Source organism: Penaeus japonicus, unplaced genomic scaffold (assembly GCF_977035675.1).
Source record: "Penaeus japonicus unplaced genomic scaffold, GWHDUDI00000001_assembly GWHDUDI00000042, whole genome shotgun sequence".
NCBI classification, from domain to species: domain Eukaryota; kingdom Metazoa; phylum Arthropoda; class Malacostraca; order Decapoda; family Penaeidae; genus Penaeus; species Penaeus japonicus.
Window position 1 is genome coordinate 2,633,303 of NW_028234444.1, and position 17,500 is coordinate 2,650,802.

A 17,500-nucleotide genomic window follows, 5' to 3' on the forward strand; every position below is an offset into this window, starting at 1 on the left:
CCTTATAAGATAGCACTGACCCAAAAATATAATTTAAAGAAAATAATTCTTCAGAAACCTATGGAAATAGACCCAATTCAACAAAATCCTTCATTTTAAGCCCTCTCCCATAAGTTTTTTTTTTCTCCTCTACGTAATAATAACAACAATTGTGAAACAGCAATGGAGAACAATCCTCATCATGGCTACCTCATACGATAATGAATTTCTCTATAAAATATGAATGAAAAATGTTTCTATAGATACCTGTCATTTAATATGTTTTGTATATAAAGCTGACAAATATATATATGTATATACAAAATATATATATACATATATAAATATAAGTGTATATGTAGATATATATCATATATATGATATTTGTCCTACAAGAAAGAGAAAAAAAGAGAACTTTTGGTAAAGCTGTACCTGGCATAACTTAGGCAGTATTCTTGTCCCTCTGCTGTTCTTCTTGGATTCTCATGATGTCGAGTTTGGTCTTGAAAACATTTCTTGTTTATGCAGAAGATTCTTCTTTTTTTCTATCTTTTTATATCTGTTATAGACTGAAAGGTGAAAATCCTGAAAAAAAAATCACATTTGTACTTTTGGCTTTTTTTCTACTGACATAAAGTATTTAAAGTTAATTTAGGATATTTCACACTTGCAATATCCATACCCCGTTTTTTTTTTATTTATCTATTTATTGTTATTTTTTTTGGTGGGGGGGGGGGGGGGGGGGAGTGCAAGGTATTTCTATCTTAAATACCAAAGATACAGGCATACACAAAAAGAAATAGACGGATGATACCCCAATAGATAGAGATAAATTGGAGTCCCCCTGACTGAGGACAAGCAGCAGAATCGGATGGAGAGAAGGAGAGAAAGAGATAGAGAGAGAAACATATACATATACATATATATATATATATATATATATATATATATATATATATATATATATATAAAGAAAGAGAGAGAGATTGAGAGATGACTATAAGTGTGAGCATATGTATATAGTTCTATCGGATTAATGTGTATATATCTATAGATACATAGATCTATAGATGTATAAACTGACTGATAGAAACAGACAAACATAAATAAAGATACAATTAACAATAGAGGGGAATATCACGCCAATGTTAATAATTTAGTCTACAGTGCTTATTTAAGTTTCTTATTTGGAAGAATAGGCTCAGTCAGTACAAACGAAAATAATTGCACAATCACTGGCAATGACCTGGCATAGGCATGGTTTATGCGCCCTTTCTCCCATTAGGGTAAACGTGTGACCCTGAACTCCTCCCATTAGACGTTGTGGACCACTATATATACAGATGAGACCCTCCCTCGCCAGCAAACACCAGCCATGTCTCTCAAGGTACACACGCTTCTCCTGGCGAACTTAGAAAGAAATAGTGCAACTTATATATTGAGAAAAAAAGGTTGATATACTAACCAGTGATTTACAAAACTGATTTTTTTTTTTTGTGTGTTGTGTTTCAGGTGATCCTCGTTGCGTGTGTGGCCGTCGTGGCTCTGGCCGATAAGGCTCCAGTGTACCCTAAGTACCCTGTTTACGCCGCACCTACACCCTCGTACCCTGCCCCCTCGCCCTACAAAGAGCCTGAATACCCCACAGTAAGTGCCCCCTTTTCGTAAGCTGTTACTTCATTGTTCCCTTAAAGAACGATGCTCTTGAATGCTATTTTTCTTAGAATAATTATCTAACAGTCCTTTGTACATATATCCTTTTTACAGTAAGAAATATTGGTTGATATTCATTGTGTTCTTTTGACCAGAAACCACCCAGGTACAACTACAACTACGGTGTCGCCGACGGCTACTCCGGCGCCAACTTCGCCGCCTCGGAGTCCCGCGACGGCTACAAGACCGAGGGCAGCTACACCGTGGACCTCCCCGACGGCCGCAAGCAGATCGTCAAATACGTGGACAACGGCGACGGTCTCGTAGCTGAGGTCACCTACGAGGGCGAGGCTCAGTACCCCGAGTACAAGCCCACCTACAAGCCCGCTCCTCCCACCTACGCTCCCCCGAAGTACCCCGTGTACTAAGGATGTACACTCACACACAAGAAAACTTTATCAACATCTGAACTTGTCCATCTCCTGTACCAAGTCATGAGAAAGCTTTCTGGTTGGCACAGATTTGGTGGGCTTATGATATGTGATATTATTTAATATTTCTCCATTAATAATAAAATATGTTGAAAAGAATTTTAGTGAATTTATTCCGTAGCATAACTAACATTGACAGGAAAATTCTACATCGGAAAAAGAGAAAAAAAAGATAATGACAGAACTAGGCACATCATATATAGCATATCGATAATTCATACATGTGGACGAATCTAGTCTATATCATTTCAATCATAAATAAGTCACTCAACATCCATTCTATAATCTTTATGAAGATATGAAAGAGATGTCATTCTTAATATATTAAGATCAATACAAAACACATTATCTCTTACAATCTCCTTATAAAATAATACTGACCCAAAAATATCATTTAAAGAAAATAATTCTTCAAAAACCTATGGGAATAGACCCAACTCAACAAAATCCTTCATTTCAAGCCCTCTCCCATAAGTTATTTTTACTCTAACGTAATAATAACAACAATTGTGAAATAGCAATGGAGAACAATCCTCATCCTGGCTACCTCATACGATAATGAATTTCTCTATAAAATATGCAGTGAAAAGTGTTAATATAGATACCTGTCATTCAATATGTTTTGTATATCAAGCTGGTCATTAAATTATGACATAACTGATTCAAAATGCACACACACACACACACACACATATATATATATATATATATATATATATATATGTGTGTACAATATATATATATATATATATATATATATATATATATATATATATATATATATATGAATATAGGTCTATTTCTAGATATATATTATATATATGATACTTCTCCCAGAAGAAATAGAAAAAGAAGAGAACTGTTGATAAAGCTGTACCTGGCATAACTTAGGCAGTATTCTTGGCCCTCTGCTGTTCTTTTTGGATTTTCATGATGCCGAGTTTGGTCTTGGAAACATTTCTTGTTTATGCAGAAGATACTTCTCTTTTTGTATCTGATTTTATATCTGTTTTATATATCTGTTATAGACTGAAAGGTGACAATCCTGAAAAAAATAATCACATTTGTACTTTTGGCTTTTTTTCTACTTACATAAAGAATTTAAAATTGATTTAGGATACTCTCACATTTGCAATATCCATACCCTGTTTTTTATGTTTTTTTTTATTTTTTATTCTATTTTTTTTGGTGCAAGGTATTTCTATCTTAAATACCAAAGATACAGGCATACACAAAAAGAAATAGACGGATAGATAGTTGGAGTGATTGAGACAAGCCAGCAGAAGGAGAGAGAAGGAAAGAAAGATATGTATATATATACATATACATATATATATATATATATATATATATATATATATATATATACATATATATATATATACATATATATATATACATATACATATATATATATATATATATATATATATATATATATATACATATAGAAAGAAAGAGAGAGAGAGGGAGAGAGATTGAGAGATGACTATGAGTGTTAGCATATGTGTATAGTTCTATCGGATTAATGTGTATGTATCTATAGATACATAGATCTATAGATGTATAGACTGAATGATAGAAACAGACAAGCATAAATACGGATACAATTAACAATAGAGGGGAATATCACGCCAATGTTAATAATTTAGTCTACAGTGCTTATTTAAGTTTCTTACTTGGAAGAATAGGCTCAATCAGTACAAACGAATTTAATTGCTCAATCACCGGCAATGCTCTGGCATAGGCATGGTTTATGCGCCCTTTCTCCCATTAGGGTAAGCGTGTGACCCTGAACTCCTCCCATCAGACGTTATGGACCACTATATATACGGATGAGACCCTTCCTCGCCAGCAAACATCAGCCATGTCTCTCAAGGTACACACGCTTCTCCTGACGAACTTAGAAAGAAATAGTGCAACTCATATATTGAGAAATGCGGTTGATATACTAACCAGTGATATGCAAAACTGATTATTTTTTTGTGTCGTGTTTCAGGTGATCCTCGTTGCGTGTGTGGCCGTCGTGGCTCTGGCCGATAAGGCTCCAGTGTACCCTAAGTACCCTGTTTACGCCGCACCCACACCCTCGTACCCTGCCCCCTCGCCCTACAAAGAGCCTGAATACCCTACAGTAAGTGCCCCCTTTTCGTAAGCTGTAGCTTCATAGTTCCCTTAAAGAACGTTGCTCTTGAATACTATAATTATCTAACAGTCCTTTGTACATATATCATTTTTACAGTGATAAATATTGGCTGATATTCATTGTGTTCTTTTGACCAGAAACCACCCAGGTACAACTACAACTACGGTGTCGCCGACGGCTACTCCGGCGCCAACTTCGCCGCCTCGGAGTCCCGCGACGGCTACAAGACCGAGGGCAGCTACACCGTGGACCTCCCCGACGGCCGCAAGCAGATCGTCAAATACGTGGACAACGGCGACGGTCTCGTAGCTGAGGTCACCTACGAGGGCGAGGCTCAGTACCCCGAGTACAAGCCCACCTACAAGCCCACCTACAAGCCCGCTCCTCCCACCTACGCTCCCCCGAAGTACCCCGTGTACTAAGGATGTACACTCACCCACAAGAAAACTTTATCAACATCTGAACTTGTCCATCTCCTGTACCAAGTCATGAGAAATCTTTCTGGTTGGTACAGAACTGGTGGGATTATGATATGTGATATTATTTAATATTTCTCCATTAATAATAAAATATGTTGAAAAGAATTTCAGTGAATTTATTCCGTAGCATAACTAACATTGGCAGGAAAATTCTACATCGGAAAAAGAAAGAAAAAAAGATAATGACAAAACTAAGTACATCATATATAGCATATCGATAATTTATACATTTGGATAAATCTAGTCTATATAATTTCAATCATAAATAGGTCATTCAACATCCATTCTATATTCTTTATCGAAGTTATGAAAGATATGTCATTCTTAATCTATTAAGATCAATACAAAATACATTATCTCTTACAATCTCCTTATAAGATAATACTGACCCAAAAATATGATTTAAAGAAAATAATTTTTCAAAAACCTATGGAAATAGACCCAGTTCAACAAAATCCTTATTTTTAAACCCTCTTCCACGTAATAGTAACAATTGTGAAATAGGAATGGAGAACAATCCTGATCATGAATTTCTCTATGAGATATGCAATGAAAAGTGTTTATATAGATACCTGTCATTTAATATGTTTTGCATATCAAGCTGATAATTAAATCATGACATAACTGATAGTTTCAAAATGCACACACACACACACATATATATATGTGTGTATATACAAAAAGTATATATATGAATATAGGTGTATCTGTAGATATATATCATATAGATATATATATGATACTTGTCCTACAAGAAAGAGAAAAAAAGAGAACTTTTGATAAAGCTGTACCTGGCATAATTTAGGCAGTATTCTTTGCCCTCTGCTATTCTTTTTGGATTCTCGTGATGTAGCATTTGGTCTTAAAAACATTACTTGTTTATGAAGAAGATACTTCTTTTTGTATCTGTTTTTATATCTGTTTTATATCTCTGTTATAGACTGAAAGGTGATAATTCTGAAAAAAATCATCATATTTGTACTTTTGTATTTTTTTTTCTACTTACATAAAGTATTTAAAGTTAATTTAGGATACTTTCACACTTGCAATACCCATACTTTTTTTTTTTTTTTTTTTTTTTTGGGGGGGGGGGTGCAAGGTATTTCTATCTTAAATACCAAAGATACAGGCATACATAAAAAGAAATAGACGGATAGATAGATGGAGTGACTGAGACAAGCCACCAAAAGGAGAGAGAAGGAGAGAAAGAGATAGATATAGAAATATATATATATATATATACATATATTTATATATATAGAAAGAGAGAGAGAGAGAGAGAGAGAGAGAGAGAGAGAGAGAGAGAGAGACTGAGAGATGACTATGAATGTGAGCATATGTGATAGTTCTATCGGATTAATATATACATCTATAGATACATAGATCTATAGATGTATAGACTGACTGATAGAAACAGACAAGCATAAATACAGATACAATTAACAATAGAGGGGAATATCACGCCAGTGTCAATAATTTAGTTTACAATGCTTATTTAAGTTTCTTACTTGGAAGAATAGGCTCAGTCAGTACAAACGAAGATAATTGCTAAATCACTGGCAATGACCTGGCATTGGCATGGTTTATGCGCCCTTTCTCCCATTAGGGTAAGCGTGTGACCCTGAACTCCTCCCATTAGACGTTGTGGACCACTATATATACAGATGAGACCCTCCCTCACCAGCAAACACCAGCCATGTCTCTCAAGGTACACACGCTTCTCCTGACGAACTTAGAAAGAAATAGTGCCACTCATATATTAGGAAATGCGGTTGATATACTAACCAGTGATATGCAAAACTGATTTTTTTTGTGTCGTGTTTCAGGTGATCCTCGTTGCGTGTGTGGCCGTCGTGGCTCTGGCCGATAAGGCTCCAGTGTACCCTAAGTACCCTGTTTACGCCGCACCCACACCCTCGTACCCTGCCCCCTCGCCCTACAAAGAGCCTGAATACCCTACAGTAAGTGCCCCCTTTTCGTAAGCTGTAGCTTCATAGTTCCCTTAAAGAACGTTGCTCTTGAATACTATAATTATCTAACAGTCCTTTGTACATATATCGTTTTTACAGTGATAAATATTGGCTGATATTCATTGTGTTCTTTTGACCAGAAACCACCCAGGTACAACTACAACTACGGTGTCGCCGACGGCTACTCCGGCGCCAACTTCGCCGCCTCGGAGTCCCGCGACGGCTACAAGACCGAGGGCAGCTACACCGTGGACCTCCCCGACGGCCGCAAGCAGATCGTCAAATACGTGGACAACGGCGACGGTCTCGTAGCTGAGGTCACCTACGAGGGCGAGGCTCAGTACCCCGAGTATAAGCCCACCTACAAGCCCATCTACAAGCCCGCTCCTCCCACCTACGCTCCCCCGAAGTACCCCGTGTACTAAGGATGTACACTCGCCCACAAGAAAACTTTGTCAACATCTGAACTTGTCCATCTCCTGTACCAAGTCATGAGAAAGCTTTCTGGTTGGTACAGAACTGGTGGGCTTAGGATATGTGATATTATTTAGTATTTCTCTATTGATAATAAAATATATTGAAAAGAATTTCAGTGGCTTTATTCCGTAGCGTAACTAATATTGACAGGAAAATTCTACATCGGAAAAAGAGAGAAAAAAAGATAATGACAAAACTAGGTACATCATATATAGCATATCGATAATTCATGCATTTGGATTAATCTAGTCTAAATCATTTCAATCATAAATAAGTCACTCAACATCCATTCTATATTTTTTATCGAAGATATGAAAGATATGTCATTCTTAATCTATTAAGATCAATATAGAATACATTATCTCTTACAATATCCTTATTAGATAACACTAACCCAAAAATATAATTTAAAGAAAATAATTCTTCAAAAACCTATGGAAATAGACCCAATTCAACAAAATCCTTCACTTTAAGCCTTCTCCCATAAGTTATTTCTCCTCTACGTAATAATAACAGCAAATGTGAAATAGCAATGGAGAACAATCCTCATCAAGGCTACCTCATACGATAATGAATTCTCTATAAAATATGAATAAAAAGTGTTTATATAGATACCTGTCATTTAACATGTTTTATATATAAAGCTGATAATTAAATTATATATATATGTACTATATATATATATATATATATATATATATATATATATATATATATATATATATATATATATATATGGAGATATACAAGAGAAAAATATATGAATGTAGGTGTCTCCGTAGATATATATTATATATATGATACTTGTCCTACAAGAAAGAGAAAAAAAAGAGAACTGTTGATAAAACTGTACCTGGCATAACTTAGGCAGTATTCTTGTCCCTCTGCTGTTCTTTTTGGATTCTCATGATGTCGAGTTTGGTCTTGAAAACATTTCTTGTTTATGCAGAAGATACTTCTCTTTTTGTATCTGTTTTTATATTTGTTTTATATCTCTGTTATAGACTGAAAGGTGACAATCCTGAAAAAAATCACATTTGTACTTTTTTTTCTATTTACATAAAGTATTTAAATTTAATTTAGGATACTTTCACACTTGCAATACCCATACCCTGTTTTTTTTTTTTTTTTTTTTTTTTTTTTTTTTTTGGGGGGGGGGGTTGCAAGGTATTTCTATCTTAAATACCAAAGATACAGGCATGCATAAAAAGAAATAGACGGATAGATAGTTGGAGTGACTGAGACAAGCCAGCAGAAGGAGAGAGAAGGAGAGAAAGAGATAGAGATAGAGAACTATATATATATATATATATATATATATATATATATATATATATATATATATATACATATATTTATATATATATAGAATAAGAGAGAGAGAGAGAGACTGAGAGATGACTATGAATGTGAGCATATGTGTATAGTTCTATCGGATTAATGTGCATATATCTATAGATACATAGATGTATAGATGTATAGACTGACTGATAGAAACAGACAAGCATAAATACAGATACAATTAACAAGAGAGGGGAATATCACGCCAATATTAATAATTTAGTTTCTTATTTGGAAGAATAGGCTCAGTCAGTGCAAACGAAGTTAATTGCTTAATTACCGGCAATGATCTGGCATAGGCATGGTTTATGCGCCCTTTCTCCCATTAGGGTAAGCGTGTGACCCTGAACTCCTCCCATTAGACGTTGTGGACCACTATATATACAGATGAGACCCTCCCTCACCAGCAAACACCAGCCATGTCTCTCAAGGTACACACGCTTCTCCTGACGAACTTAGAAAGAAATAGTGCAATTTATATATTGAGAAAAAAGGCTGATATACTAACCAGTGATTTACAAAACTGATTTTGTTTTTGTGTTGTGTTTCAGGTGATCCTCGTTGCGTGTGTGGCCGTCGTGGCTTTGGCCGATAAGGCTCCAGTGTACCCTAAGTACCCTGTTTACGCAGCACCCACACCCTCGTACCCTGCCCCCTCGCCCTACAAAGAGCCTGAATACCCTACAGTAAGTGCCCCCTGTAGCTTCATAGTTCCCTTAAAGAACGTTGCTCTTGAATGCTATTTTTCTTAGTATAATTATCTAACGGTCCTTTGTACATATTTAATTTACAGTAAGAAATATTGGTTGATATTCATTGTGTTCTCTTCACCAGAAACCACCCAGGTACAACTACAACTACGGTGTCGCCGACGGTTACTCTGGCGCCAACTTCGCCGCCTCGGAGTCCCGCGACGGCTACAAGACCGAGGGCAGCTACACCGTGGACCTCCCCGACGGCCGCAAGCAGATCGTCAAATACGTGGACAACGGCGACGGTCTCGTAGCTGAGGTCACCTACGAGGGCGAGGCTCAGTACCCCGAGTACAAGCCCACCTACAAGCCCGCTCCTCCCACCTACGCTCCCCCGAAGTACCCCGTGTACTAAGGATGTACACTCACCTACAAGAAAACTTTATCAACATCTGAACTTGTCCATCTCCTGTACAAAGTCATGAGAAAGCTTTCTGGTTGGTACAGAACTGGTGGGATTATGATATGTGATATTATTTAATATTTCTCCATTAATAATAAAATATATTGAAAAGAATTTCAGTGACTTCATTCCGTAGCATAACTAACATTGGCAGGAAAATTCTACATCGGAAATAGAAAGAAAAAAAGATAATGACAAAACTAAGTACATCATATATAGCATATCGATAATTTATACATTTGGATAAATCTAGTCTATATAATTTCAATCATAAATAAGTCATTCAACATCCATTCTATATTCTTTATCGAAGTTATGAAAGATATGTAATTCTTAATCTATTAAGATCAATACAAAATACAGTATCTCTTACAATCTCCTTATAAGATAGCACTGACCCAAAAATATAATTTAAAGAAAATAATTCTTCAAAAACCTATGGAAATAGACCCAATTCAACAAAATCCTTCATTTTAACCCCTCTCCCATAAGTTTTTTTTTTTCTCCTCTACGTAATAATAACAACAATTGTGAAACAGCAATGGAGAACAATCCTCATCATGGCTACCTCATAATATAATGAATTTCTCTATAAAATATGAATGAAAAATGTTTCTATAGATACCTGTCATTTAATATGTTTGTATATAAAGCTGACAAATATATATATGTATATACAAAATATATGATACTTGTCCTACAAGAAAGAGAAAAAAAAGAGAACTTTTGATAAAGCTGTACCTGGCATAAATTAGGCAGCATTCTTGTCCATTGCTGTTCTTTTTGGATTCTCATGATGTCGAGTTTGGTCTTGAAAACATTTCTTGTTTATGCAGAAGATTCTTCTTTTTTCTATCTTTTTATATCTGTTATAGACTGAAAGATGAAAATCCTGAAAAAAAAATCACATTTGTACTATTGGCTTTTTTCTACTAACATAAAGTATTTAAAGTTAATTTAGGATACTTTCACACTTGCAATATCCATACCCCGTTATTTATTTATTTATCTATTTATTATTATTATTATTATTTTTTTTTTTTTTTTTGGGGGGGGGGAGTGCAAGGTATTTCTATCTTAAATACCAAAGATACAGGCATACACAAAAAGAAATAGACGGATAGATAAATGGAGTGACTGAGACAAGCCAGTAGAAGGAGAGAGAAGGAGAGAAAGAGATAGAGAGAGAAACATTTACATATACATATATATATATATATATATATATATATATATATATATATATATATATATATATATATATAAAGAAAGAGAGAGAGGTTGAGAGATGACTATAAGTGTGAGCATATGTGTATAGTTCTATCGGATTAATGTGTATATATCTATAGATACATAGATCTATAGATGTATAGACTGATAGAAACAGACAAACATAAATACAGATACAATTAACAATAGAGGGGAATATCACGCCAATATTAATAATTTAGTCTACAGTGCTTATTTAAGTTTCTTACTTGGAAGAATAGGCTCAGTCAGTACAAACGAAGATAATTGCTAAATCACTGGCAATGACCTGGCACAGGCATGGTTTATGCGCCCTTTCTCCCATTAGGGTAAGCGTGTGACCCTGAACTCCTCCCATCAGACGTTATGGACCACTATATATACGGATGAGACCCTCCCTCGCCAGCAAACACCAGCCATGTCTCTCAAGGTACACACGCTTCTCCTGACGAACTTAGAAAGAAATAGTGCAACTCATATATTGAGAAAGGCGGTTGATATACTAACCAGTGATTTACAAAACTGATTTTTTTTTTTTTTGTGTCGTGTTTCAGGTGATCCTCGTTGCGTGTGTGGCCGTCGTGGCTCTGGCCGATAAGGCTCCAGTGTACCCTAAGTACCCTGTTTACGCAGCACCCACACCCTCGTACCCTGCCCCCTCGCCCTACAAAGAGCCTGAATACCCTACAGTAAGTGCCCCCTTTTCGTAAGTTGTTGCTTCATAGTTCCCTTAAAGAACGTTGCTCTTGAACACTATTTTTCTTAGAATAATTATCTAACGGTCCATAGTATATATATCATTTTTACAGTAAGAAATATTGGCTGATATTCATTGTGTTCTTTTGACCAGAAACCACCCAGGTACAACTACAACTACGGTGTCGCCGACGGCTACTCCGGCGCCAACTTCGCCGCCTCGGAGTCCCGCGACGGCTACAAGACCGAGGGCAGCTACACCGTGGACCTCCCCGACGGCCGCAAGCAGATCGTCAAATACGTGGACAACGGCGACGGTCTCGTAGCTGAGGTCACCTACGAGGGCGAGGCTCAGTACCCCGAGTACAAGCCCACCTACAAGCCCATCTACAAGCCCACTCCTCCCACCTACGCTCCCCCGAAGTACCCCGTATACTAAGGATGTACACTCACCCACGAGAAAAATTCATCAACATCTGAACTTGTCCATCTCCTGTACCAAGTCATGAGAAAGCTTTATGGTTGGCACAGATTTGGTGGGCTTATGATATGTGATATTATTTAATATTTCTCCATTGATAATAAAATATATTGAAAAGAATTTCAGTGACTTTATTCCGTAGCATTACTAACATTGACAGGAAAATTCTACATCGGAAATAGAGAGAGAGAGAGAGAGAGAGAGAGAGAAAATAATAATGACAAAACTAGGTACATCATATATAGCATATCGATAATTCATACATGTGGATGAATCTAATCTATATCATTCCAATCATAAAAAAGTCCCTCAACATCCATTCTATATTCTTTATCGAAGATATGAAAGATATGTAATTCTTAATCTATTAAGATCAATACAAAATACATTATCTCTTATAATCACATTATAAGATAACACTGACCCAAAAATATCTTTTAAGAAAAATAATTCTTCAAAGACGTATGGAAATAGACCCAATTCAACAAAATCCTTCATTTTAAGCCTTCTCCCATAAGTTATTTTTCCTCTACGCAATAATAACAGCAATTGTGAAATAGCAATGGAGAACAATCCTCATCATGGCTACCTAATACGATAATGAATTTCTCTATAGAATATGCAGTGAAAAATTTTAATATAGATACCTGTCATTTAATATGTTTTGTATATAAAGCTGACAAATATATATATGTATAAACAATATATACATACATATATATATATATATATATATATATATATATATATATATATATATATATATATATATATATATATATAGGTGTATCTGTAGATATATATCATATATATGATACTTGTCCTACAAGAAAGAGAAAAAAAGAGAACTTTTGATAAAGCTGTACCTGGCATAACTTAGGCAGTATTCTTGTCCCTCTGCTGTTCTTTTTGGATTCTCATGATGTCGAGTTTGGTCTTGAAAACATTTCTTGTTTATGCAGCAGATACTTCTTTTTTATATCTTTTTATATCTGTTATAGACTGAAAGGTGAAAATCCTGAAAAAAAATCACATCTGTACTTTTGGCTTTTTTTCAACTGACATAAAGTATTTAAAGTTAATTTAGGATACTTTCACACTTGCAATATCCATACCCCGTTTTTTATTTATTTATCTATTTATTTATTTATTTATTTATTTTTTTTTTTTGGGGGGGGGTGCAAGGTATTTCTATCTTAAATACCAAAGATACAGGCATACACAAAAAGAAATAGACGGATAGATAAATAGAGTGACTGAGACAAGCCAGCAGAAGGAGAGAGAAGGAGAGAAAGAGATAGAGAGAGAAACATATACATACATATATATATATATATATATATATATATATATATATATATATATATATATATATATAAAGAAAGAGAGAGAGGTTGAGAGATGACTATAAGTGTGAGCATATGTATATAGTTCTATCGGATTAATGTGTATATATCTATAGATACATAGATCTATAGATGTATAGACTGACTGATAGAAACAGACAAACATAAATAAAGATACAATTAAGAATAGAGGGGAATATCACGCCAATGTTAATAATTTAGTCTACAGTGCTTATTTAAGTTTCTTACTTGGAAGAATAGGCTCAGTCAGTACAAACAAAGTCAATTGCTTAATCAACGGCAATGCTCTGGCATAGGCATGGTTTATGCGCCCTTTTTCCCATTAGGGTAAGCGTGTGACCCTGAACTCCTCCCATTAGACGTTGTGGACCGCTATATATACGGATGAGACCCTACCTCACCAGCAAACACCAGCCATGTCTCTCAAGGTACACACGCTTCTCCTGACGAACTTAGAAAGAAATAGTGCAACTTATATATTGAGAAAAAAAGGCTGATATACTAACCAGTGATTTACAAAACTGATTTTTTTTTTTGTGTTGTGTTTCAGGTGATCCTCGTTGCGTGTGTGGCCGTCGTGGCTCTGGCCGATAAGGCTCCAGTGTACCCTAAGTACCCTGTTTACGCCGCACCCACACCCTCGTACCCTGCCCCGTCGCCCTACAAAGAGCCTGAATACCCTACAGTAAGTGCCCCCTTTTCGTAAGCTGTTACTTCATAGTTCCCTTAATGAACATTGCTTTTGAGTATAATTTCTCTAGTTATTAAGGTCTAAGAATCCTTTGTACATATTTAATTTACAGTAAGAAATATTGGTTGATATTCATTGTGTTCTCTTCACCAGAAACCACCCAAGTACAACTACAACTACGGCGTCGCCGACGGCTACTCCGGCGCCAACTTCGCCGCCTCGGAGTCCCGCGACGGCTACAAGACCGAGGGCAGCTACACCGTGGACCTCCCCGACGGCCGCAAGCAGATCGTCAAATACGTGGACAACGGCGACGGTCTCGTAGCTGAGGTCACCTACGAGGGCGAGGCTCAGTACCCCGAGTACAAGCCCACCTACAAACCCACCTATAAGCCCACCTACAAGCCCGCTCCTCCCACCTACGCTCCCCCGAAGTACCCCGTGTACTAAGGATGTACACTCACCCACAAGAAAAAATTATCAACATCTGAACTTGTCCATCTCCTGTACCAAGTCATGAGAAAGCTTTCTGGTTGGTACAGAACTGGTGGGATTATGATATGTGATATTATTTAATATTTCTCCATTAATAATAAAATATATTGAAAAGAATTTCAGTGACTTTATTCCGTAGCATAACTAACATTGGCAGGAAAATTCTACATCGGAAAAAGAGAGAGAAAAAGATAATGACAAAACTAGGTACATCATATATAGCATATCAATAATTTATACATTTGGATAAATCTAGTCTATATAATTTCAATCATAAATAAGTCACTCAACATCCATTCTATATTCTTTATCGAAGATATGAAAGATATGTCATTCTTAATCTATTAAGATCAATACAAAATACATTATCTCTTACAATCTCCTTATAAGATAACACTGACCCAAAAATATCAAGAAAATAATTCTTCAAAAACCTATGGAAATAGACCTAATTCAACAAAACCCTTCATTTTTAGCCTTCTCCCATAAGTTATTTTTCCTCTACGTAATAATAACAGCAAATGTGAAATAGCAATGGAGAACAATCCTCATCATGGCTACCTCATACGATAATGAATTTCTCTATAAAATATGCAATGAAAAGTGTTTACATAGAGACCTGTCATATAATATGTTTTGTATATAAAGCTGATGAATAAATTATGACATAACTGATAGTTTCAAAATGCACACATACGAATATATATATATGTATATATACAATATATATATATATATAAATATATATATATATATATATATATTATATATATGATATTTGTCCTACAAGAAAGAGAAAAAAAGAGAACTTTCGATAAAGCTGTACCTGGCATAACTTAGGCAGTATTCTTGTCCCTCTGCTGTTCTTTTTGGATTCTCATGATGTCGAGTTTGGTCTTGAAAACATTTCTTGTTTATGTAGCAGATATTTCTCTTTTTGTATCCGTTTTTATATCTGTTTTTTTTCTTCTTCTTCTTTTAATCTCTGTTATAGACTGAAAGGTGACAATCCTGAAAAAAAAAACACATTTGTACATTTTTTTTTCTAAGTACATAAACTATCTAAAGTTAATTTAGGATACTTTTACACTTGCAATATCCATACCCCATTTTTTCTTCCTTTTTTGGTGGTGCAAGGTATTTCTATCTTAAATACAAAAGATACAGACATATGCAAAAAGAAATAGACGGATAGATAGATGGAGTGACTGAGACAAGCCAGCAGAAAGAGAGAGAAGGAGAGAAAGAGATAGAGCTATATATATATATATATATATATATATATATATATATATATATATATATATATATAAAGATAGATAGATAGATAGAGAGAGAGAGAGAGAAAGAGAGAGAGAGAGATATTGAGAGTTGACTATGAGTGTGAGCATATGTGTATAGTTATATCGGATTAATGTGTATATATCTATAGATATATAGACTAACTGATAGAAACAGACAAACATCAATACAAATACAATTAACAATAGAGGGGAATATCACTCCAATGTTAATAATTTAGTTTACAATGCTTATTTAAGTTTCTTACTTGGAAGAATAGGGTCAGTCAGTACAAACGAAGTTAACTGCTTAATCACTGGCAATGATCTGGCATAGGCATGGTTTATGCGCCCTTTCTCCTAGAAGGGTAACCGTGTGACCCTGAACTCCTCTCATTAGACGTTGTGGACCACTATATATATACGGATGAGACCCTCGCTCGCCATCAAACATCAGCCATGTCTCTCAAGGTACACACGCTTCTCCTGACGAACTTAGAAAGAAATAGTGCAACTTATATATTGAGAAAAAAGGTTGATATACTAACCAGTGATTTACAAAACTGATATTTTTTTTGTGTTGTGTTTCAGGTGATCCTCGTTGCGTGTGTGGCTGTCGTGGCTCTGGCCGATAAGGCTCCAGTGTACCCTAAGTACCCTGTTTACGCCGCACCCACACCCTTGTACCCTGCCCCCTCGCCCTACAAAGAGCCTGAATACCCTACAGTAAGTGCCCCCTGTAGCTTCATAGTTCCCTTAAAGAACGTTGCTCTTGAATGCTATTTTTCTTAGTATAATTATCTAACGGTCCTTTGTACATATTTCATTTTTACAGTAAGAAATATTGGTTGATATTCATTGTGTTCTTTTGACCAGAAACCACCCAGGTACAACTACAACTACGGCGTCGCCGACGGTTATTCCGGCGCCAACTTCGCCGCTTCGGAGTCCCGCGACGGCTACAAGACCGAGGGCAGCTACACCGTGGACCTCCCCGACGGCCGCAAGCAGATCGTCAAATACGTGGACAACGGCGACGGTCTCGTAGCTGAGGTCACCTACGAGGGCGAGGCTCAGTACCCCGAGTACAAGCCCACCTACAAGCCCGCTCCTCCCACTTACGCTCCCCCGAAGTACCCTGTGTACTAAGGATGTACACTCACCCACAAGAAAACTTTATCAACATCTGAACTTGTCCATCTCCTGTACCGAGTCATGAGAAAGCTTTCTGGCTGGTACAGAACTGGTGGGATTATGATATGTGATATTATTTAATATTTCTTCATTAATAATAAAATATATTGAAAAGAATTTCAGTGACTTTATTCCGTAGCATAACTAACATTGGCAGGAAAATTCAACATCGGAAAAAGAGAGAAAAAAAGATAATGACAAAACTAGGTACATCATATATAGCATATCGATAATTTATACATTTGGATAAATCTAGTCTATATAATTTCAATCATAAATAAGTCATTCAACATCTATTCTATATTCTTTATCGAAGATATGAAAGATATGTAATTCTTAATCTATTAAGATCAATAC

General features: G+C 35.8%; 6 protein-coding genes across 6 annotated transcripts in view; all 6 read left to right on the plus strand.

Moving 5' to 3' along the window:
* Nucleotides 1–2,219, plus strand: part of LOC147466627 (uncharacterized) — a 3,904-nt gene extending 1,685 nt beyond the window's left edge. The window contains exon 3 of the mRNA XM_086534913.1: nucleotides 1,788–2,219. Coding sequence (XP_086391039.1) covers nucleotides 1,788–2,060 — 273 coding nt within the window. The 3' untranslated portion in view covers nucleotides 2,061–2,219. The remainder of the gene's footprint in view (nucleotides 1–1,787) is intronic.
* A 1,395-nt stretch (nucleotides 2,220–3,614) lies between these two features.
* Nucleotides 3,615–4,850, plus strand: LOC147466628 (uncharacterized). The gene is made up of 4 exons (XM_086534813.1): nucleotides 3,615–3,620; nucleotides 3,901–4,002; nucleotides 4,105–4,257; nucleotides 4,407–4,850. Exons 1-4 carry the CDS (start codon nucleotides 3,615–3,617, stop codon nucleotides 4,689–4,691), a joined length of 546 nt encoding a protein of 181 aa, XP_086390939.1. The 3' UTR covers nucleotides 4,692–4,850.
* Nucleotides 4,851–6,444: 1,594 nt separating this feature from the next.
* On the plus strand, nucleotides 6,445–9,802 carry LOC147466629 (uncharacterized). The gene is made up of 5 exons (XM_086534814.1): nucleotides 6,445–6,456; nucleotides 6,575–6,709; nucleotides 8,200–8,207; nucleotides 9,069–9,222; nucleotides 9,371–9,802. The coding sequence occupies exons 1-5, from the start codon at nucleotides 6,445–6,447 to the stop codon at nucleotides 9,641–9,643; spliced, it is 582 nt and encodes a 193-aa protein (XP_086390940.1). The 3' UTR covers nucleotides 9,644–9,802.
* Nucleotides 9,803–10,979: 1,177 nt separating this feature from the next.
* On the plus strand, nucleotides 10,980–12,236 carry LOC147466630 (uncharacterized). The gene is made up of 3 exons (XM_086534815.1): nucleotides 10,980–10,989; nucleotides 11,450–11,628; nucleotides 11,790–12,236. Exons 1-3 carry the CDS (start codon nucleotides 10,980–10,982, stop codon nucleotides 12,072–12,074), a joined length of 474 nt encoding a protein of 157 aa, XP_086390941.1. The 3' UTR covers nucleotides 12,075–12,236.
* Nucleotides 12,237–12,735: 499 nt separating this feature from the next.
* On the plus strand, nucleotides 12,736–14,786 carry LOC147466631 (uncharacterized). The gene is made up of 4 exons (XM_086534816.1): nucleotides 12,736–12,740; nucleotides 13,118–13,125; nucleotides 13,993–14,168; nucleotides 14,328–14,786. The coding sequence occupies exons 1-4, from the start codon at nucleotides 12,736–12,738 to the stop codon at nucleotides 14,622–14,624; spliced, it is 486 nt and encodes a 161-aa protein (XP_086390942.1). The 3' UTR covers nucleotides 14,625–14,786.
* A 1,260-nt stretch (nucleotides 14,787–16,046) lies between these two features.
* On the plus strand, nucleotides 16,047–17,257 carry LOC147466632 (uncharacterized). The gene is made up of 3 exons (XM_086534817.1): nucleotides 16,047–16,052; nucleotides 16,526–16,675; nucleotides 16,826–17,257. The coding sequence occupies exons 1-3, from the start codon at nucleotides 16,047–16,049 to the stop codon at nucleotides 17,096–17,098; spliced, it is 429 nt and encodes a 142-aa protein (XP_086390943.1). The 3' UTR covers nucleotides 17,099–17,257.
* The last annotated feature ends 243 nt before the right edge of the window (nucleotides 17,258–17,500 follow it).